Raw genomic sequence first — 24,086 nt, forward strand, 5'->3', positions numbered from 1 at the left:
CCCGCAGGTTGTCATCTGCCAGTGTCCTCACACAGGCCCCAGGACTGGTCTGGAGCGAGGTTGTAACTGGAGGCTTCATTTTTGGTACCTTGCAGATTTTCTTTCCCAGATCACGTTTCTTAGTCCTCAGGGCTAGGGTGCCTACCTGGGAGTCTTTGCATGTTTGAATCTCTGCACTAACAGCATCTACAGCTGGAACTGCAGATGGATTGTTTTAAGGCAGCTTCTTCAGTCCCCACTTTTCCTTCGGGGTGATTGGGTCTGCCACACACTGGGACCATCATGCACTTAGGGTGGAAGGTTTGTCTTGTGGGAAGGAAGGGTGATATTTTCAAAGCGTTCAAAAACTTGCTTTACGTTTTTACTTTCTAGGTGGCCATTTTCTTCTCATAAGGCACATACTATTTTTAACATCTACTTTACATTAATATTTGGTGTTAAATCTCTTGGTGGGTTGTTAAAAGAACCTCCTAATAAATTCTTAATACTGTGTATTTTTGTCATTTGGCTTGCTACCAAAGAGACTTAGCATTGCCTTAATTCCAGAATCTCTTCTGACACTTTGTTTTTGGCATGAGGGATTTCAACAGTCAGTTAACAGATCTAACCACAGAGAAATGAGAGCATGAAGAAGGTCCTTCTTCCCACATGCATTCCACAGGCTTCTTTTCTTTCCACCAATAAAAAGAAAACTGACAAAAATGAAAGGGTTCATCACAGGGAAACCATTCCGCTGATTGATAGATGGGCCTCTGCAGTGTTGGCCTGTTACACGGATTGAGTTGTTCCTTTCCTTTCATTTGTAAATTACTTGGGGAAGGGCCAGGGTCTCTCTTAAATTAGGTTCCGTATTTAGCACTCTGTGGGTGTACCACTGGGGACTTTTTAGATGAACAATAATAAATCTTTCTAAAAACAAATAACAATGAATCATCAAAAAGTAGCTAAAACATTGTGGTTTTCACAAGATGTTTGTGTTTTCGTTTTTTGATAAGGATCTTTCCAAGAAGTTTCAAAAATATCTGTAAAATGGCTAAGTATCAATGCTTTGCGATAGAGGGAGGTCGACACGCACAGAAGAGTCTCTTGCCCCTTGACCGGTCTACATGTAGCTGAAAACTCATTGTCAAAATTCTTTCTGTCCTAAGTATAGTCCTTTAACCCTGAACTCAGGTGAGGATAGCGTCAGAGAATAAGGCTCTCTGGAATAGTGTTTTCTCAGCATTTATAAGCAGTCGTTGGAAGTAGCAGCTACTTAGATAACTGCAGAAATGTGGAAATAGTGTACAATTAAGAGTTGTTCCCAGCTTTGTTAGCCTAAATGCCCTCTGTCATCAACACATCAATAAAGCTGAGGCTTACCTCCGGAGTTCCAGATGAAAATGCAGGTTCAGAAGTGGCTGACACTGTGAAACAACAGATTTCTTATTAGCAAAGCTGTGGAATCCCAGTAAAATAGTTACAGAATTAAAACTGTCCTGGTCTAAATCTTGACTCTGAGAAAATAAAAGTCAGAGTTGGGAGGGACGGTTTCATGCTCAGAGGTGGGCCATGGGGTCAACTCTCCCTGTCCCGGGGTCCCTGGGGATCCTTGAAGCCCCAAGGCCCCCCTGTCACTCACCTCTGGGTTCTTGGTGGCGATAAGGCAGGCGGGGTCCCCGTGCTTATATAGGCACCCGTGTGCTGACGCTGTGGCTCTCTCCTCTTTGTTAGGGCAGGACATTTGGCAACATGACCCTCAGCATAATTTGTACTGACATTTGGCATGTTTGGATATAATTAGAAGTATTCATATCATTTTGAGTATGTGAACCGATCGCCTATAAATAATTTGACAGGGACCAATCTGCCAGCAGAGAATGCTTTCTAGTATGCTAGGAAGGTGATCTCTGACCGTGCCTGGTGGGGCCCCAGAGTCTGTTCCTGTGAGCTGTGTTCGATTTGGCAAACTCTTTCACACATACCTGTGGTTCTCAGTGACACATTGCTGTCAGGGCCTTAACCACTTGTCCTTATTTGTTACCATAGGAACCCTCACTCCATTCCCTTGGGTCCCTGCCAAGGCTTACCCTTGGAGTCTGGGCTTGGGCAGCTGTGCCAAGGTGAGAGGAGAATCTGCACCAAGTCTCCACCGTTGGCCCCGTGCCCACCCACTCCACACTGAAAAGATTATTTCAGTAGAACATAATATGTATTCATTGTAGGGAAAAAATACAGATAAGCAAAGAGAAAAAAAAAGTATCTATAATCCTACTATGCAGAGATAAAATAAGGTAGAGAGGTATAAGTGGATTCATACTCTATACGTGCATATCGTACATAGAGGTCTTATAATCTACTTTAAGAATTATAGGTAATTTTATATAATTTACACCCTTATTCTTTAAACAGATTATATTGTGATCATTCTTTGTATTTTTTATTTTGTTTATTTTTTAAAGTTTATTTTTGAGAGAGAGAGTGAGAGCGTGTGCTGGGGAGGGATAGAGATAGGGACAGAGGATCCGAAGCGGGCTCCATGCTGACGACACAGAGCCCAACACGAGGCTTGAACCCATGAATCGCAGGATTATAACTCAAGCTGAAGTCACACGCTTAACTGACTGAGCCACCCAGGCACCCCTATGATCATTCTTTTTAAATTAATATTTTTCATTTTTAAAAGGTCAGGTATATTGAGGTATAATTTATGTACAGCAGAATTCACTATTTGGCTGACAGTTGTATGAGATTTTTTTTTTCTGCCATTTAAAACATTTTTAACTGTGACAGTAAATTCCCTTTCTCTGTTGTATAGCTCTAAGGCCTTTTACACATGCACAGATTCTTATAGACACTGCCACAGACAGGACGCAGAACAATTCCATTTATGTGAGTTCTGACATGTGTGTAATTGTGTGACCTCTTACATACAAATTACATGAAAAATTAAAGCCTTGAAGATGAGGCTAAAATTCTCCTTTGATGAACTCACAATGGAGGTAGCTCCCTTCTCTCCAGAGGTAACCACCTATTACCAGTTTGGTGTATAATATTCCAGACCTTTTCTATGCACTTACTAAGTTATAGTTGGGAAAATATACATTGGTAAAACTGGTCTAAGAAAATTGGCTCATTGAAAATATATAATTAGATGTTTAAAGTATGTTTGAGGTAGTATCATACTTTACATTTACCAACTTGTTTTTTGTTGTTGAGTTGTTGTTCTGTACTCTTGGATCATTTTCCATATTAGTACATAAATTAAAATATGCAACAATTTAAAACATACACAAAAATAAAGAAAATGGTATAGGAACCCATTATATTCATCCAGCATTAGTAATGATCAGTTCATGGTCAGTCTTTTTTTTTTTTTTTTTTTAACATTTATTTTTGAGAGAATGAAAGAGAGAGAGAGAGAGAGGCAGACGGAGGATCCAAAGCAGGCTCTGCACTGACAGCAGAGAGAGTGACGTCGGGCTTGAACCCACGAGCTGGGAGATCATGACCCGAGCCGAAGCCAGACACTTAACCGACTGAGCTACTCAGGCGCCCTAATTCAGCCCAACCCACTGCCCTATACCCAGAGGACTGACTTGATATTACTCATTTAAAAATGTCTGTGTAGAATTCTCTGTGATTATATGATTTCTTTGTTAGGTAAGTTGCAGAAGGTTTCTCCTGGTCTAATAGTGATCTTAACTTTGCTGTGGCATCTCAGTCTTATGGACGTTTTAAATTTGTATGTAGTCAAAGTTACAAACTTTTCATTTGTATTTTTGCTTTTTTGTGTGTATAGTAAAAGAAGGCCTTTTCTAAATCAAGGACTCAGGGTCATGAATATGTTCTATATTTTCAATCTAATGCTTAAAAAAATATACTAATGGGTGCCTGGATGGCTCAGTCGGTTGAACTTCCAACTTTGGCTCAGGTAACTATCTCAACGGTTTGTGAGTTTGAGCCCCACATCGGGCTCTGTGCTGACAGCTCAGAGCCTGAAGCCTGCTTTGGATTCTATGTCTCCCTCTCTTTCTGCCCCTCCCTCTCTCACACTCTGTTTCTCTCTCTCTCTCTCAAAGATGAGTAAGCATTACAAAAAACTAAAAAAAAATATAGAGAGGGATTTGTAATCTAGAGATTTGTGTGTGTATGTGAATGTGTATGTGAATGTAATGTTTCTGAATTCCATATTTTGTACCATGTTTCTGTGGCAATAGCACATATGCTTTGATATGTAGTAGGGTAGATTATCCCTAATTATTCATTTATTTTAAAGTTGTCTTGACAGTTCTTGCATTCTGTTGTATTAATTTTAGACTCTGTGTTTCAGATTATATGGAAAATCCTGTTGTGATTTTGATTTAGGTTAAATTGAATTAATAGGTAATTTAATGAGAGTTGGTGTCTTTTTAATAGTGAGCCTCTCAGTCTACAAGTACGATATATTTTCCTGTTTATTCTGTTTTTTAAAGTGTTTTTCAGTCATTTTTTCTCTAGTTTTTTTCTCCCAGAAATATCTTAAAATATTTCTTGTTATGTTTGTTCCTAGCAATTTTAGTTTTTTTGTTGCTCTAGTGAATGGGATTTTTCTTTCCACTTGGGTTATCACTGGCATGTGGCAGCCAAGATTGTGTGCCCAGAACCTCTGTTTTGTCTGTGGCAGCAGGTACCCACTACCCTTCACTTCACAGCACCGGGGCAACCACATGACCCTGTTTTGGCTAATGAAACGCAAGCAGGAGTTGCTGGGTGGGACTTCCAGAAAAGAAAGTAGACTCCACTGGTACTACTTTTTCCTTTCCCTTCTTACTGCTTTTTGGTGTAGAACACAGATGTAATGGCGGAGCTCCAGCCTTGAAGGAGAGATCAAGAGAAGTTCAGAGACAGTGTTGACATGTGTGAGTTGAATTTTATTACATAAATAAAAAAATTAACCAGTCATATTAATAAGGCACTATTCACTCAGATTTTCTGTTCCATACAAACACAATCTCTGACAGACACGCAGTGTTTCAGAAAGTTAGTTTTACTGGTATCTTTCATCTAACTCACTTGCTGAACTTCCTTATCCCTCCTGATAGTTTATTTGATTCTATTGGGCTTTTGATGTATCATGCACAAACAATCACAGTTTTGTGTCTTCTTTTTTTTGTTTTTTTGTAATTTATGTGTTATCTTTCTCTTATTGCATTGTCTGAGACATTTAGGACAATGTTGAATACTAGGATACTTCATGTACGAGATGAGTGATCCTTATTTAGATCCTGACTTTAATGGGATTGCTGCTAATGTTTCCTCAAGTATATTTGCTGTGTACTTTAGTTTGCCAATAATTTTAATCACAAAAATGAATTGAACTGCTTCATCCTTAGGTATATGATACGATGAAGAGAATGAAAACATATACAAAAACTTATACACAAATATTCATAGCAGCATTATCCACAGTAGCCAAAAAAAAGTGGAAACAACCCAAATGTTCATCAACAGACAAATGGATACACAAAATGTGGTATATTCATATGGTGGAATATTATTCAGCCATAAAAAGGAATGAAGTACTCACACAGGCCACAGCATGGATGAGCCTCAGAGACACTATGCTTGAGTGACAGACGTAATGCACTTAGGTTTGATGATTCCATTTGTATAAAATGTTGAATAGGCAAGTGCATAGAGACAGAAAGCAGTTGAGTGGTTTCCCAAGGATGGTCTGGAGAGGGGAGATCGGGAAATGACTACTAATGGGATTTCTTTTCCAGGCGATGAAAAGGTTCTGAAATTAAATAGTGGTTATGACTGCATAACTTTGTGAATCTACTAAAATGACTGAATTGTACATTTAAATGGTGAATTGATGGTATGTGAATTAAATTTTTAAAAATGCATTGGATTTTATCAGTGTATTTTGCATTTATTGAAATTATTCTTTCTCCTCAAATTTATTAATATAGTGAATGATATGGCAGATTTTTTTCACTTTTACCACTAAAATTCATGAAATAAAAGCCATTGAGATAATATTGTTTAATTTCCTGCTGATTGATTTAAGTTTACTTTTTTTTTTTTTTTTTGGTAATGTGGGATTTCTACATCTGAGTTCATTATGGGCCTAGCATATAGTTTTCTTTTCTTATGCTGTCCTCTTCTGGTTTTGATATCAACATCGTGCTAGTCTTGTAAAATAAATAGCTTCCTGTTTCTATTTTCTGCAATATTGTGTTTAGAATGTGAATAATCTGTTCCAGGAAGATTTGTAGAGTTCCTTCAAGGAACTCTTTTAGTCTGTAGGCTCTTGGTGGAGGAATCTTTTATTTACTTTTATTAGTTTTTTTATGACTATTGATTAGTTTGTTCAGAGTTTCTATTTTTTTTTTTTTTTATTTTGCCCATTTAGAAATGTTTTGTTTTCCTAGCAAATTGCCCATTTCATGTGAGGTTTCAGATATTTTGACTTTTTTTGTGCATATCTGTTTATAATAAAAACCTCCTGATCGATTCTCTTTTATTCTTTATTCCTTTTCATTTGCCTTTTATATAGTTTAATTTTATTCTTTTTATTTTAAACCATATTTGCTAAAGTTTTGTCTTTTGTATCAGTCTTTTAAATTTAGTTTTACGAAATAACTTTTTTTCCTATTTTCTATTTTGTATTCTGTTTTTAATCTCATTCATTTCTTTCTTTTATTTCTGTACGTTTATTTTATTGGTCTGTATTCAACATCTTAAATTGAAAGCTTCATTTATTTTCATTCTTTCTTATGATCTCATGGATTTATTTGTGGTTATCAATTTTTCTTTGGTAACCACTGTGGCTAAATTCCAGAGGTTTATATGTAGTACTCTGCTTGTCCTTCACTTATAATTTACATTTTAAAATTTCCATTTCCGTCTCAACTCCCAAATTATCTAAAGCATATTTGTTTTTTAGATTTTCAAATGAATACATTTGGGCATTGGGGGGAGGGTTCTCTTTTAGTTGTTAATTCTTTTCATCACGTGCATGTGAGTGTGCAAATTTAGTTTGGTTCCTGGTAGACTTGATAGGAGTGAGGGACGTTGTTCGTGTGTGTGTGCGTGTTTGTAAGCAATAAGATTTTCAGCACCCCAAAACCTCTCATGATCCTTCTCATTAGAACTCAGATTTCCCTCACCTAAAGGCAACTACAATTTTTACCTTTATGACAGTCATTTCTGTGCTTTTCTGTATAGTTTCACTCTTTGTGTATGCAGCTGTAAACAATACATATACTTTTTTTTTTTTTTTTTTGCCTAATCTTGAGTTTCATGTGAATAGATAGAACTTTACTTATTCTCTAGTAGTTCACTTTTTTTGGCACAACAATATTGTGGGATTTTTTTTCCCCCATGAAGTTACATGTAGCTGGATTTTATTTTCATTATTGTGCAGTATTACATCGTATGATGATATTCTGTTGTATACAGAATTTGGGGTTATTCCCAGTTTTTTGCTTTATTTATTTATTTATTTATTTATTTATTTATTTATTTATTTATTTCAAGATGAAGAGTGACTGTCAGTTCTGTGGTATCTTGTTCTAGAAATAGTTGGTGGTTCTTTTGTGGTTTTGTACCTGGGTAGTTGTTATTCCATCTCTTCTTCCTCCTCTTTTAGCAGCTTTATTCAGGTAGAAGTTTATATACCTTCATCAATTTTAAGTGCATATATAATTCAATGATTTTTAGTGGATTTATGCAGTTGTGCAACCATCACCGCGATCCAATTTTATAAACACTTACATTGAATTAAAATGCTCCTTTGTGCCCTTGTGCATTCAGTTCCCATCCCAACCCCAAACCATAGACAAACACCGTTTTCTGTCTCTATCATCTTGCCTTTTCTAGAAATTTCCTATAATGGAGTCCTACAGTGTGCATTCTGTTTTGTAGGGCTCCTTTCCCTTAGTTTTGGAGTTCATGCATGTTGTCACTTGTATCAGGAGTGTGATCATTTCTTTTGCTGAGTATGAGTCCGTTGTGTGGATGCGTCACATTGTGTTTATACATTTACCAGCTTATGGCCATTTGAATTGTTTCCAGTTTGGGGCTATTATGAATAATGCTGTTAATAATACTCCGTACAAGGCGTTGTGTGGAAGTTTGTTTTCATTTCTCTTGGGTCGATAACTAGGGGTTGAATAGTCAGTCCACTAGGTTGTGTAACTTTTTAAGAAACTGCCAAGTTCTTTTCCATAGTCGCGGTACTATTTTGCACTTCCACTAATCACGTGAGGGTTCCAGCTTCTTTCCATTCTGACCTACACTCGTGTTGTCCTTCTTTTCACTGATAGGCATCCGAGTGAGTGTAAAGTAGCATCTCCTTGTGGTTTTAATTTTCATTTCCTTAACGAATAATGATTTTGGTTATGTGTTCGTGTGCTTGCCATTTATGTATTTTCTTTAAGTGAAGTGTCAATCTAAATCTTTAGCCCATTTAAAAAATTGGATCATTTTCTTACTAATTACTTGTTAGAAGCTATTTATCAGATGTATGATTAACAAATATTTTCTTGCAGTCTGTGACTTGTCTTTTCATTTTCTTAATGGTTTCCTTTGAAGAGTTGGTTTTAAATTTTGATGAAGTCCAATTTTTTGATGAAGTCAATATTTTCTTTTATGGGTCATGCTTTTTATATGATATTTTACAAATATTTCCTAATGCAAAGTCAGCAATACTTTTATGCTTTCTTCTATACATTTTATATTTATAGTTCTTACATGTGGGTCTATATTCTGTTTCAAGTTAGTTGTTTTTAATGTTTATTTATTTTTGAAAGAGAGAGAGACAGAGACAGAGACAGAGTGTGAGTGGGAGAGGGGCAAAGAGAGAGGGAGACACAGAATCTGAAGCAGGCTCCAGGCTGTCAGCACAGAGCCCGATGCGGGGCTTAAAATCACAGACCGTGAGATCATGTCCTGAGCCGAAGTCAGATGCTTAACTGACTAAGCCACCCAGGTGCCCCTAAGTTTTTTGTTTTTTTTAATGAAGTGTACAAATTTTAACATTTGTCTTTACAATTCAGCTTGGTTTTTGTGTTATTCAGTCATCTATGTTTTTTACTTTTGTTTACTTGGCCTATAGTTTCTCTAGTAGATGGAAGTTAAATTCATCGACTACGATTGTTCTCAGATGTTTCAGATTTCGTTTGTGTAATTCAAAGATAGTTGTTAACTTCATAGAAATTTGTGATCAGTTGATCTTTCTGGTAAACTGAATCTTTTAAAATAAAATAGGAACTGTCCCTGCTTCATTTAGTATTTTTTTGCCTTGAATTCTATTTTTGCTAATATTTTGCTATATTTGCTTTTACTTTTTTGGTAGCATATAGATGGGCCATCTTTTCCCATACCTTTATTTTTCAACTCTTCTGAGTGTTTTTAGTTTACATCTGACGTTTAAAAAAAAACAAGTAGTAGTTACTTTGAAAATCCAGTGTGAGAGCCTTTTTTTAACAGGTAAGTCTTAAATTAAGGGCAGCAATGTGCACAATGCTTTAAATAGCAACTGAATCAGATGTTATTTTGTATGATTTTAGGCAAGTCACTTAACCCCTGTAAGCCTCAGTTTGTTCATCTGTTCAAGGAAAGCAATAACAATTATTTCCTACTATCTCACTGGATTTATGTGAGTATTCAATGAGAAATATATAGAGAGCATCTGGCAACACAGAACGTATTTAATAAATATTGACTGCCATCACTCTGTTTAAAATAGTATGAAAAATAGGGCTCTGTGGCTGTGAGTCATGGAATATCACTGGAGTCTTAACCAAGAAGCTGATGTCATAAGATTTGTGTTTTAAGCACAGTTATGGTAGCAGCACGGAAGGTGGATTGGAGGAGTGAGGCAGAGAGAAAGAACCCACTGAAACAGTTGTTGTACTATTTTAGGAGAGCTGAGAACCTGCTGTAAGCCAGCAGCTCTTGGAAAAGAAAACGAAGAGGGTGTGAGCAAGAGGTACTTAGGTTGTAGACTTGACTCTGTTTGCCGCTGGTGAAACAAATAATTTTAGATGTTCAGGAATCACCTAAATTTATTCTACCTGAAGACAACTAAAAATAAACAGAATTTCCTGAGCTTGGGGGGTAATACTTCTCATGGCAAGGGAACACACTTGGAAATACTAGATAAAAGATAGAGGTATAAATTTGATGGGACATTACAATTCCAGAGTTTGCAGTAAAAGAATGTATTTCTAGGGATAATGAATGAGCTTTTACCAGACAATGAGGTAACAAGCCACCCTAACTAACATCAAACATTATTTTAGGAATATGGTGGTTAAAATAGTATAAAATTAGTGTAGGTGAAGAGAAGTAGATCAGTAGAACATAATATCGTTCAAAATGGGTTCTTGAATATATAGCAATTTAGAATATGATAAAGGTGGCATTTTAAGTCACAAAGGGGGAAAAGAAGGACTAGACAGTGAATGGGGTTGAGATTTAGCATTCAAAAAACAATTAAAGTAGGTCCTTGCCTGACACCACTGATAAAAATTAGTTCTAGATGAGCTGAAGTCTTAAGCATTAAAATAAAGCACAGTTATAAATGTAGTAGAAGATGTGTACATATCCTTCACATCAAGAAGAAAGGGAGATACAAGCAAATGGAAAAAAAAGCCGAATGATATAAATGGGGACAGTTCACGGAAGAGGCAGGACAAATGGCCAGTGAACTTGATAACACGCTCAGCCTCAGGAGGCACAAGCTCAGATAACAGCCAGCATATCTCACCCATCAGTTTGACAGAACAATTTCCTAGTAGCAAATGGTGGTGTTGGAGAGGGGACGCCCTCCTCTGGTTCAGGTAAGGGTGTAAAATTCCAGGGCAATTTGTTGCTTCTTTTGAAATTTAAAATTGCCGTAATTTCCCCTTACTCTTTTCTCTACAGAAGCAGAGGGAACAGAAGATAGGTCAGGGTTGTATATTTAACATTTCTTCTAATAACGAAACTTTGGAAACGACTTAAATATCCATTCAGTTACTTCGTCTGTAATTTAAGTGGCCACCTGTTAAATGGTGGTGCTCCGTGGTCAGTGGTTGATACCTGACACTCACTTGAATCTGAGAATAGGATAAGCATGATACATTTTCCACTGCTTTTCTTTGAGTTGTAACCCTGGAAATGGAAAATCTTGTTTAAAATAACATGAAACAATGAAGAGTTTTAATGGGCAATATAAATAAGAAACTGAATTGTGAGGTATAGTTTTGCTGAAGTCTATTTATTGGTATATTTCAACCCTTCTCCGATGTGCAGATATCTCTTACACAATTGTTGTATGACAACTATTTAACTTAGGGTAAAAGCCCTTCCAAGGTCTGGCTCTTATTCCTTGTCCTTACTTTTCTTGCTAGTATCTGCTTACAATTAAGCCCAGGGGCAGCATTAAATTACTCTGATGATCCTTCTGTTCTACGAGTGCATATGTCAGAAGTTAGCTTATAATTCCTAAGATTCCCTTTGCTGTGAGGATTTGTATGTTCTCTCCCTCCAGTGAGGAAAAGCAGAGGGATTACAGCAACTAAAGGCATCATTACCTTTTTACATGAAATTCTGTAATTATCTCATCTTCAGACAAAGGGAACAACTCACCTTTCATAAGATTCATGCCAGAGAGGAATGTTATGTAGATTCCTCTGTGTTCGTGCATGTAGGTCAGTTATTGTTGTTATTGGTGAGTAGCATTTCATTGGGAGGGTATAGCATATTTTGTTCATCTGTCCTCGTGCTGATGGGTATTCTCATCTTTTTGTGAATGTGTCTTTCATTGCTTTTGGTTAAATTCCAGAGTTGAATTGCCAGATCAAAAGGTATATAGGTGTGTATTCAACTTATAAGAAACAGCCAAACAAGTTTTCAAAAATAGTTGGACCATTTTACATTCCCAGTATTCACATATGAGAGATGTTGCCCAGCGTCCTTGTCAGCATTTGTCATTGTCTGTCTTTATAATTTTAGCCATTCTTATGGATGTCTATAGATATCCAGTGGAATTTCCTTGTGGTTTTTAACTGTATCCTCCAGACCAGTGATACTGAGCATCTTTTAATGTGGTTATTGGGCCTTGACATGTCTTCTTTTTGAAAGTGTCAAATTCTTAAGTTTATTTTTACTGGATTGTGTTCTTTTCCTCATTGTTTTGTATGTGTTCTTTTTTTTTTTTTTTTTTTTTTTTTTGAGAGAGAGTGAGTGGTGGGGGAGAGGGACAGAGAGAGAGAGAGAGAGAGAGAGAGAGAGAGAGAGAGAATTCTAAGCAGGCTCCACGCTCAGCACAGAGCCCAATGTGGCGCTTAATCCCACTACCCTGGGATCATGACCTCAACTGACTGAGCCACCCAGGTGCCCCTGTAGGTGTTCTTATAGAACAGATATAATAAAGTTGTTTGTTGCAGATATGTATTGCATATATTTTCTCCCAGCCTGTGATTTACCGTTTTGCATTCTCAACAGTATCTTAGTGAGCAGTACTTTTGATTTTGAAGAGGACAGTTTATCTTTTTTTCTCTTTATTTAGTACTTCTTATGTTCTGCTTAAGAATTTTTGCTCAAGATCACAAAGATATTTTCCTACATTTTCTTTTAGAAGATTTATAATTTTAGGATTTGCATGTAGATTTGTTTTCCATGTTGAGTTAATTATTGCATATTGTATGAGATACTTTTTTTATACAGATATCTAATTGATCCAGTATCATTTCTTGAAAAGACTTTCCTTTCTATATTAAATTGCATTTGCATCTTAGTAAAAAGTTATTTGATTGTGTGTGTGTGTGTGTGTATAGTATATATATGTATATATATATATGTATATATATATAGATAGATAGATTTATATATCTATAGTCTATACTTGTTTATATATACATATACATATGTATATATATGGTGGATTTCTTTTCAAGATCTCTATTCTTCTCTTTCCATGTATACACACACACACACACAAGTATATAATTTATTTAGATCTTTACTTTCAGCAATGATTTATAGTTTATAGTATAGAGGTTAAAAAATTAAAAAAAAATTTTTAATGTTTATTTTTGAGAGAGAGAGGGAGAGACAGAGAGTAAGTGAGGAAGGGGCAGAGAGAGAGGGAGACACAGAATCCGAAGCAGGCTTCAGGCTCTGAGCTGTCAGCACAGAGCCCAGTGCGGGGCTTCAACTCATGAACTGTGAGATCATGACCTGAGCCAAAGTGGGACGCTTAACCAGGTGGCCACTCAGGTGCCACCACTCCTCCCAAGTTTTTAATTAAGTTTATTCCTAAAATATTATGTGATTTATTTGATGCTATTGTAAATGCTATTCATTTTTAGTATTTCACTTTCCAATGTTTGCTGTTAATATAAAAATAAAGCTTATTTTTATATACTGACCTTACAATTTGACACATGCTCAATTTACTTCTTGGATTAAGTTGTTATTATAGACTTATTTAATTATTCATATGATTTTGTCATCTGCAAATAAGGACAGTTTTACTCCTTTTTTTCTTTTTTCAATATCTGTGTCTTGTATTTTCTTGTCTTACTTCATTGACTAGGACCTCCAGAGGGTTAGCTAGACCAGTCTTAGGTAGGGAGTCTTCACTGTTTCATCATGAAACATAATATTTTAGCTATGCTGTTTTTTTTTTTTTTGATAGGTGCCTGTTATGTAGGTTGAAAAAGTCCTCTTTTATTGCTAGTTTTCTGAGAGTTTTTCTATTTTTAATCATGAATGTGTGCTGGATATTATGAAATTCTTGTACCACATCTGTGATGCATTGAGATGATCAGATAATGTTCACTTTTATTCTGTGAGTATGATGGGCTTCGAATGTTAAACCAGCCTTGCTAGTAGGCTGTCCATATTTTGTCCTTTGGCTGGAGAGAGTAGGCTTTTTATGGGGCTTTTTGTCTATACCCATCGGTGTTTGTGTTGTCTTCTTTTTCAACTCCGAGTCCCGGGCATATGAAGCAGGGAACTTACCTGGTCCATCTTCTCTCCACCACTCAGAATCTTTTATGTTAGTTTGATATATAATGTCCAGGGGTTTTAGTTGTACTTAGTGGGAGGAATAGGGAAATTAGGTCAACTCCATTTTCCTGGAAACAGAAATCCTGGAAATCCTTACTGATTCTTAAAAAATCAATTACTGAGAAAAAGGCATTAAAGTATCCTTTGCTTTAGGATTTTTTTTTTTTTTGGATGGTATATATAAAATACCTAGCCCAGTGTGTGTCACAGATTAAGTTCTTATTAAATTATTATGTGTCCCACAAATATTTCTTGAGCACTTGTTACATGGCAGGCAGTATTCTACTCATTGGACACTGAACAGTGAACAAACATCCTGCCCATGTGGAGCTTATATTTTAGTAGAGGGAGACAGATACTAAAATAGTAGTCAAGTGGTCAGATAGTCAAGTGGTTGCATGGACAGATTTAAAGTAAATCAAGGGGATAAGAGGTGTAATTGGCAGGAGAGGGGAAAAAGGGTTGCCTTTTGATACTGAGTAGCCAAGGAAGGCCTCTGGATTAAGGTGTAATAATCCAGAATCCTGCAGCTGTGAAGGAGCAAGCTATGTGGATGTCCAGGTAAAGAGTAGAGAGCCTTCTCTCCTCCAGTGAAATGACGGATTACTGACCTTGTTTCTAGGCAAAGACTGTCCTCAGAATCTTCCCTTGATCAGCTAGGGTGAAAGTCCGGGGCCGTGCATTACTTCCCAGGATGAAGAGCTAGAAGATCTCAGTCTGGCTTTATCATATATTAGTTATACAACTTTTGACAAACCATGATTCTCTTTGTACCTCCGTCTCCAAAAGGAGTCTGTCTCACATAGTCGTGAGTATCCAGTAACTGACAAAGTGTATGTGGAAGCATTTTGCAAATAAATCAGAGTCCCACAAATGTACTGTGATTATATCATGATTTTTTAGAAAAAATCTCAATGTTTATTTTTGGGAGACAGAGAGAGCATGAGCAGGGGAGGGGCAGAGAGAGAGACACACACAGAATCTGAAGCAGGCCCCAGGCTCTGAGCTGTCAGTACGGATATAGATGCAGGGCTCGAATTCACGAACTGTGAGATCATGACCTGCGCCGAAGTCAGACGCTTAACCGAGTGAGCCACCTAGGCACTCCATGATTGTACCATTATTACTGACGGTGCTGTCCAGCTTTGACTCTAAGGCATTTCGATTGGATTTTAGTGATTATTTAGCTCAGTGTTTTCATTTTACAGATGAAGAAACTGAGGCTCAGAGAGGTTTGACTGAATTTATAGGTATAAATGCAGGACTATAGATATCATGTATAATTTCCTTTTTGGAAAATTTTGGTGATAATGTAGAGCTGTGGTTTTCAGACTATTATCCTGGACTAGCCACGTCAGCATCACCTGGAAACTTGGTAAAAATGCAAATTCTTGGGCCCCACCTTTGACCTAATGAGTTAGAAGCTTAGGAGGTGGGGATCCTTAATCTGGGTGTTTAGGGTGCCCTCCAGATGGTTCTGATTCAGGCTATACCAGAGTCCTGATGTTGGGGGGGGGGGTGGTTCACGTAATCCATAGACGCACGAGGAGGGTGCCAGGCGTCCTGATCCCCAGGGGCAGCCCTAAGTTTTGGGCAAATGGTTTTTGTAGAGACATTTTTAAAGTCTCCCCCTTTCTCTCCCTTCAGGCACGTTTCAAGACACTTTTTTCTCTAGATGCTTTCTTAGTTGATTAGCCAGTAATTCCAGCTGAGGTGTTAGTGGAGATTAGTGCATTTCCAATGTAATAGGAGGTTAGAAAAGTCCATATCTTTTGGGATGCTGAAGATTTCAGTCTCACAGTGGGAGATTTAGATATGAAAGAGAAGGGGAGGTAATGGAGAGGGATCATGAGATTTCTTCTGTTCTTGCTATCTGTGTGGTTATGAATGGAGTTGGAAAAAAGGTTTCATGGTATTTTCGAGTATCAGTATGTCAGTGGTACCAGTATTTGCTTTAAGTAACCATGGTCTTTAAGTCCTCGGAAGATAGAGAAGGAAAGAATCTGGCCTTGTTATAGATCCTGAGATTTTTTTAGTGTAATGATTCCTGGCTGGATACCAAAAATGCTAGGGCATGGCTATGTCTGTCTAGTTAACCGCTTATGCGCTTGAAGTGGGTTTATCTAACCCGTTAGGTTACCTGACAGTTGCCCCGTGTGGCAGTCCATAATCTTCTTCCAGTCTGTTTCTCCCCATCACAGGAAGTCTTAGTGTTGCCATCAGGGAGGAGTTGACGTAAACTACCTCCCTTGTTCCTAATTCAGAGTTGTTCTCGGAGATGGTCTCCTGCCTCCCCACTGCATGCATCCCATTTGGGTCCTCAAATCCGGCATCAGTAGGTTATGAACAGTTCCCAAGTCTCAATGGTCCCTCATTTCATTTAAAGGAAAGACAAGGGTGTTATAAGCATTTCTGGATTTTCATGTGTGCTTTTGTTGTGAGAGATAAGGAAATTAGCCTGTAAATATCTAATCTGTGAGGAAGATGAGGAAGAATATTAACCAGAGTATCTGTGACTCTTAAAATCCTTGCTGTTTTAATCAGAGACCCCAGGATAATTGACCCATATATAATGAAATCCACTCCCAATTCTCTACATGAGCAATTATTTAAATAGTTAGGAGACAGAATAATAAAGCAATTGCCCTGGGCTTTTGAGGTCAATAGGTTAACTCTACAGAGTTTAATTAAAATTTGCTAATAAATGTCTGCCTACCTTAGGCAGGTTATTTCATTAGTCTTCATCATGGCCTAAGTCAAATATTCCTTATTATTTTTCACCGCTCTTAAATCCTCTTCTTATGAAGCAAGCAGTCTTTTCATTACTAATTAGGATTCCCACACTGGGGAAGGAGATTCCTTGAAGCAGCCACCTCATTAGAAAGGGATATCCACCACTTTAAATGAATAAATTGGGATTCTACTATCTTATTTTTTAGTATATGTGCTGCCGAAGTGAGCACTACTGTCTTATTTTTTAAAATAGCTACACAGTGAAGCCAAATTGCGAGCTTTAAAAAAGTATCAAAGAAAAGACCACTCTGGCAATGGCTATGGTATATTTCAGTCACATTCTTTTTGATATTAATAGGAAATTCCCTTTCTGATTCTTCCTTAAAATATGCATGGTACTGAGAAAAATCAGGCTCTTTGGGTTTGGTAAGCAGAATTGTATGTAGAAATTAGGTCAATAGGAGGATTTATCTAAGAAGTTCTGTCCGTTTTCTTGGAGGGGTTCAGAGGAAGAGAATCTCCCCTAAAAAGAAATAGAATCTGTAATCACAGAGTAGCTGGGAGTTTTGAATGCCATGAAACTGTGTTACTTCTTCACTGCTCTTCCGGCCCTTTCTTTAGACCAGTATTGGAGGCCTGCTTGCACTCTGCATTTTTGTTCATTTCCATCCCTGTCATCTCTAATCTGGACCATTTCAGCAGCCTCAACAGTCTCTCCAGGCTCTGGTCTTTCCTCTCCTACTCCATCCTCACCGGAAATGTGTCAACTCTCCTCCTCATGAAACTTCTCCAGGTTGATGCATATCCTGATTCGTCAGCACCACACGAGTCAGGTCCCTTCATAGTCAGGCCTTGCTGACTGAGGCCCTTGCTCACGGAGCCTATGCTTAAACCACTCTGAAATCTCATGCTCGTTTTCTCTTCTTAGAATGACCAGCTCCATTTCTCTTTCACCCGATAACCATCTACTCATCTTTTAAGAGCTGTGTTAATTGTTGTTGTCCTACTGGCTTGATCTCCTGCAAGGGGGGGGACATTTGTGATATCCGTGGTGCCCATTTCTGTACAGACACATACTTGGTAGTTAGTAAAATTGGGTGAATGGTTTTGAGGGTGCACTGAGCACCTTTGTATCCTTTCGGGGAACTGCATTTCATTTGCCTTCTATTCAAGTTGGTTCACTGACCACACTCATGTTTGTCATCATCTTTGATTGCCCAGTAAGCGCTTAACAAATGTAGAATAAATGAATTAGTTCTGATAGTTCTACAGAACTTGTGATTAACAGAGACATATATTTTTAGATTGCAAAATTCTCTGCAGATTTTATTGCCTTAATGCTACAGTGACATGTGACAGTGACAAAGAACTTCACATTTTGCGCATTTCTTTGGTCACCTTTCAGCATAAGAATGAATTACTCTTCACTTATGATTTTTGTGTGGACCTCCCGGCTCTTCACCCGCAGCTTGTTGACCTGGGACTCGGCAATGTCAGCCCGTTCCTCGGCCTCCTCCAGCTCGTGCTGGAGCTTGCGGAATTTGGAGAGGTTGACATTGGATTGTTCCTCCTGAGAAAAGAAATGCATTTGAGAGAACAAGAAAGTTTGACATTTTTGGATTCTCATTGCCTTCTTTACTTCTAGAAGCAGCTACTGATGGATTTGCTTCATAAGTGAGAAAACAAAAAGTTCTATTGTTTGGTCATGTACTTATCTGGGGGTAGGGCATCCCACATGCTCGCCTCTGTGAATGAGTGGGCTTAACAAACCCTTGGGCTTTTTCACTGGAAAGAGTGTCCTGGAAAACTTAAGATGCTATAATGTCAACAAGGAGATCAAAGTAGCGGGAATCTGATTCTATGAGACAAACTTGAAAAAGTAGGCACAGTCGGGGCATCTGGGCAGCTCAATCTGTTAAACATCCGACTCTTGATATTGGCTCAGGTCATGATCTCACAGTTGGTGGGATTGAGCCCTGTGTGCTTGGGATTCTCTCTCTCTCTGTCCCCTCTGCTGCTTGTGCTCTCTTTCTCATAATAAATAAATAAATTAAAAAAGTAGACACAGTGGTACTATTGGGTGCAGAGAATCTTAAGGGAAGTTTCTGAATTTAACAGGAGGAGAAAGATAACAAGATGAGAAAGCAGCCAAATGAAAAGGAAATGTTCTGATGGATTTATTGTGAAGTTTGTTCAGCAGAGCTTAGACTTCAGAGCCCTCATTTGCACAGACCCTGTGAGTGCTGGAGATTTCTGGGAGTGGCAGAGTGTTCTAGATAGGGAAGTAGGTTGTAACCAAGAAGCATTTCTATACTAACATGTCTGGAAAATTGCTTAAAGAGGTCTCAGAAGAAATGAACCTGAATCTAAGGCTTCAGTAATTAGTGGTAAATTTATTTTCATTCCAAATACTCATTTTCAGACCTGATTTTATATTCTTTGCCTTAAAGAAAGACTCTTAAATTCTATAAACTTCAGACTCCCCGAAACCTGGACCTGCTCTGGACTTTTCTGTCTCATTACGCAGATACTCACGGCCTCTTCAGCTTGTCTCTTGTAAGCTTTAACTTTGGTTTGTAATTTGTCCACCAAGTCCTGCAGCCTGAGAACATTCTTGCGGTCCTCCTCCGTCTGAAATGTAAGAGGCAGCAAATAGTGTTGTTATTTGAAAACAACGCATTATTTTCACTCTCTTGAAAGCAAGTGAGCCTGAGAAATATGGAAAGGCAGGTCACCTGGTAAGTGAGTTCCTTTACTCTTCTCTCATGTTTGCGGAGACCCTTGACAGCCTCCACATTGCGCTTCTGTTCAGTTTCTACCTCATTTTCAAGCTCCCTCACCTGGAAGAGAAAAAAGGTGTTTAGCAATTTGGCTGTAACTGGCTGCACGAACAGGTCAGGAACTGAATGAACTGATGGACACCCACCCTGGCCTCCAGTTTCTGGATCTGCTTCTTCCCGCCCTTCAGGGCCAGCTGCTCAGCCTCGTCCAGACGGTGCTGAAGGTCCTTCACCGTCTGCTCCAGGTTCTTCTTCATCCGCTCCAGGTGGGCGCTGGTGTCCTGCTCCTTCTTCAGCTCCTCGGCCATCATGGCCGCCTGTTAGCAGTGAAACAAAACCGGTTGAGAGCTGGGCTGGCGCATCGGGATTCAAGTTCGAGCACCACCGTGTTGCCCTCTGCTCACATCCGTGATGGCCTTCTTGGCCTTCTCTTCTGCGTTGCGGGCTTCCTGGACAATGTCTTCCATCTCTCCCTGGATCTGGGAGATGTCTGTCTCCAGCTTCTTCTTGGTGTTGATCAGGCTGGTGTTCTGTTTCAAATTAATAAGAAAAAGGAGGGGGGGAAGCACATTTAATTATATTCTGTTTATACTATCATTTTTATTAGTGTATACAGGCAAAAATTAGTGATCCAAGAAAATTTCAGCATAAAAATCAAATGAAAAGTTGACTCTAAGTTATGCCTTCTCTTCTTATTCACCCATACTTCTGTTAATGAATATTTTCTTAAATTCTAAGGTAAAATTTGATTTTTGATGCCAAAGATGTTCAACAATTACCATTGGCTGCCTGTAAGCATGAAGCACAACTGCGAGCCAGGAAAAAAAATGTAAAGTGCTGTGGCTCATGGAAAATGGATTACTGATTTTTAGTTGTTTATTCACATGTGGTTGGCTTCATATTTAAAGTACATAAATAGCATCATTATTGGTACAAAAATTAACAAAGGACCTGTTATGTTTTGGAAAACTTGATGGTATTTAAATGTATTTAATCAACTCAAGGATACTAAGCATGAGTATGAAAAACACTGCATTTTAATTTGAATTTAAAATTATTTGTCCTACGTGATTTTAACGTTTCCATGATGGCTATTTACTTATATTGCAGTTTTTAAAAAGTATGTAGTAATATATGTTTGTTACAAAAAAGAACATACAAATTAGCAAAATAAGAGGTAAAGAATAATTGTTATACTCTCCCTACCCAGAGATAAGCATTGATAATACTTTTGTTTATCCTATATATTTTTTACAAAAATGATCATGCTTTATATATTATGTTTAAGTTGCTGTTTTCACTTAGTATATTGTGAACATCTTTCCATGGCAGTAAATGCATACTGTAATGGCTCCTTATTAGCCATCATGAGGCTCTACCACCATTTATTTAGCACATCCATTATAAACAACAAATGCTGACTAGCAGTAATGATGGCCTCTGTGAATTTGAACTTAAGAGCTTCTTTTTATATTTCATGTAGTTAGCTTTTATGTGTGTCTGGGACACACAAAATTACTTGGTGGCTTATTCTTTCTCCTCTATTTTATTTGCTTATCTATTTGCAGCTTAGAGTTGCAAAAGACAAGATGGCCACTAATGTCATATGTATGGTTATTAGCAGATCGCCTTTTGTGCTTTCCTTACGAAAGTTTCTAGAACCCTAAATTTTTTCTAATCAGCATGATTATGGCAGCCTACAAATACACTTGTGAGCTGGCTAGGCCCGCCCCCACTTCCCAGTATGTCTTAGTAATGTGCATTCTCCAGAACTTCACGAAGGACCCTGGCCAGGGTTACTCCTTACTTAAAAACAAGCTTATCCCCTCAGATTGTCTTCAACTTCAGGAAGTGCCTTTGCTCAGCCATAGTCCTGAACCTCACCTGGGTGTGCAGGAGTTGCACACGCTCACTGGCATCCAGGAGCTCCTGCTCGGCCACCCTCCTGCTCCTCTCCGTCTGCTCCAGGGTCGCCCGCAGCTCCTCGACCTCAGCCTGCAGCAGGTTGGCCCTGCGCTCCACCATGGCCAGCTGCTCCTTCAGGTCCTCCTGGCCTCTGACGGCATCATCCAGATGTAGCTGAGTGTCCTGCACAGAAAGAGGCAAAGACTCTTACTCATGTTCCAATGAAAGTGAATACAAATTTCGGGTCATCGACACATCTTGTTCTCAATAACTTAGAGTATGGTTAGAGAGAAAAAATGAGAAAGTCCCTTTAATGACATTCTCTGTAGCCTAGGGTAGCAGATCTACTCAAAAGAACATGATGTTATATTTTAGATTGTGAATCATAAAAAAATACCATGGCCAAAGCTACAAAATTTTGGATCAAGAAAGCATCCTCAGAGATGAGCTACTCTAATGATGTTGTTTTACATATATTAAACAAGTGTAGATATATGTATTTTAAAAATATGTGTATATACTTATATACATTATACAAATGAGGTTCCTATAAAGTGATTTGTGCAGTGTCTTCAGCTGACAAAGTGAACTTTTCTTTGACTTTTCCAGAAGCAAGCTATTTTTCAGCTGTGTATTTTTCAGCAGTGTAAATTTTCAACTGATTACCATATTATTTAGGTTTACGGCATATAAATTGCACAGTTACACCTTGACTGCATGACACCATGTGTGTTTATCCCAGTGTACCTTCAGTATTCCTTGTGTGTTTCTAAGATTCTTTATTGCCTCTGCAGCCTGGCGGTTGGCGTGGTTCAGCTGGATTTCCATTTCATTGAGGTCTCCCTCCATCTTCTTCTTGATCCGCAGGGCATCGTTCCTGCTCCTGATCTCAGCATCCAGGGTGCTCTGCATTGACTCCACCACTCTGAGATGGTTCCTCTTTAGCTGATCGATTTCTTCATCTTTCTCAGCAATTTTCCGATCAATCTCAGATTTCACCTGGTTTAACTCTAGCTGGATGCGAAGGATTTTGCCTTCTTCGTGCTCAAGAGATCCCTTTTTAAAAAGCAACATCTAGGTTACTCTTGGTTCTCAACCCCCTCAGGATCTTCCCAGGTATAATCTGCAACTGGCCCTTGGGAGGGCAGGGAGAGACCAAAGAAAGAGGCAGGCCACTCCAGCTTGGTAGTGGCTATTTAATAATAGCAAAGTGACTTGGGTAAGAGGCTTGTCTTGAATGGCAGGAAGCAGAATGAATCGTGCCTCTGCCCACAAAATTTTAAAAGTTTACAAAGAGGCCATCAGTGGATTTAGTCACGTGTACCGTCTAGGTGTTCTCAACACCACACCACTGTCTCAAGGCTGTTTGTGGAGCAGCCCCTGGGAGCAGGAAAGGCAAGCGGAACCCACATTCCAAGGACAGGGGAGGTCAGTGGGTGTCACGTCTTTTTGATGATGTTTCCCAATTGATACCTGAAGAGCTTGTTGTTGTTTGTTCTGCACATTATGATGATTTCTTGAAGGCGTTAAAAAATGCACAAACTTTCATACATCTTAATTTAGCCTGTTCTGCATTCCCAAGGAAATTCAGTATTTCTCACTGAATTAAGGAGTTATCCCCTGCAGCTTTACCACATGACAGATCTCAGTTGCTATTAATTTTTCCATTTATTTATAAGGCATAAGTGAGCAAACGAAACATGTACCTCTGCTTCTTCCAGGGCAGCCTGTAGTTCACTCTTCTCTTGATCTATTTGTTTCTTTACTTTCTCCAATTCATGGATATGCTTTCCCCCCTCCGCAATCTGCTCCGTCAGGTCAGAAATCTCCTCTGTAGGTTCATAGTAAAACACCAAATTCAGTTGAGAAAAATGAAAACTTGAAAAGATGCCTCCCTGCCATTTTGGAAGGAGAAGAATTACAAAGACTCACGCTGCAAGTTCTTGTTCTCTCGCCTCAGGGTTTCCAGGTGATCCAGGGATTCCTCGTAGGCATTCTTGACCTTGAACAGCTCAGTGCTGAGAGAGCGGGACTCCTTCTGGGAGGCCTCAAGTTCAGCCTGAGCCTCCTCATACTTCTGTTTCCACTCTGCCAGGACCTGGAAGTACATCAGAACTAAGCCTCTGTAATCAAGAGTCAGGCCACTTTCCCCCAAGAAGCTGGTCATTGTGGGCCACCTTGTCGAAGTTCCTCTGCTTCTTGTCCAGGGCCGCGCAGGCCGCGTTTGTTCTCTCCACGTCGATCATGAGGTCCTCCACTTCGTTCTGGAGCCGCTGCTTTGTCTTTTCCAGAGAGGCACATTTGGAATTCACGGCCTCCACCTGTTCCTCCGCATCCTGCAGCCGCTGGGCCAGCTTCTTCCTGAAACGTTGGTCAGTGCGGGTCACCAAGAGCAGAGTTGAAGCCACCACAGTGAACTTAATAAAGCTGCTGACTAGGAAAGCATGTTTTCCCCAAGAATTTTTTGCTCCTGTGTCCACAAATTGTTAAGGTTTCCTAAAATGTCTTCTCAGTACCCATTTTGTCTCTTTAATTCTCCCTAGTGAAGTCTACTCTTTATCTCTGGGGTTGCCAAACATACTCCCGAGCCAGGCCTTTTTGTGTGCATGGTGATGGTAATGTGTGTGCGCGTGTGGG

The 24,086-nt window shown here is 38.7% G+C and overlaps 1 protein-coding gene and 1 long non-coding RNA gene across 2 annotated transcripts in view; one reads left to right on the forward strand and one right to left on the reverse strand.

The window, feature by feature from the left end:
• The window catches only part of LOC122206603, a 78,016-nt gene that overhangs the window by 36,148 nt on the left and 17,782 nt on the right, over positions 1-24,086 (forward strand). The gene's annotated exons all lie outside the window — the stretch shown is intronic.
• Positions 18,062-24,086, reverse strand: part of LOC122206598 (myosin-4-like) — a 28,042-nt gene continuing 22,017 nt past the window's right edge. The window contains 10 exon segments of the mRNA XM_042915937.1: positions 18,062-18,334; positions 19,300-19,395; positions 19,500-19,604; positions 19,691-19,861; positions 19,949-20,074; positions 21,429-21,632; positions 22,197-22,505; positions 23,156-23,280; positions 23,382-23,547; positions 23,627-23,810. Coding sequence (XP_042771871.1) covers positions 18,182-18,334; positions 19,300-19,395; positions 19,500-19,604; positions 19,691-19,861; positions 19,949-20,074; positions 21,429-21,632; positions 22,197-22,505; positions 23,156-23,280; positions 23,382-23,547; positions 23,627-23,810 — 1,639 coding nt within the window. The 3' untranslated portion in view covers positions 18,062-18,181.

This window comes from Panthera leo, chromosome E1, assembly GCF_018350215.1.
Source record: "Panthera leo isolate Ple1 chromosome E1, P.leo_Ple1_pat1.1, whole genome shotgun sequence".
Taxonomy (NCBI): Eukaryota; Metazoa; Chordata; class Mammalia; order Carnivora; family Felidae; genus Panthera; species Panthera leo.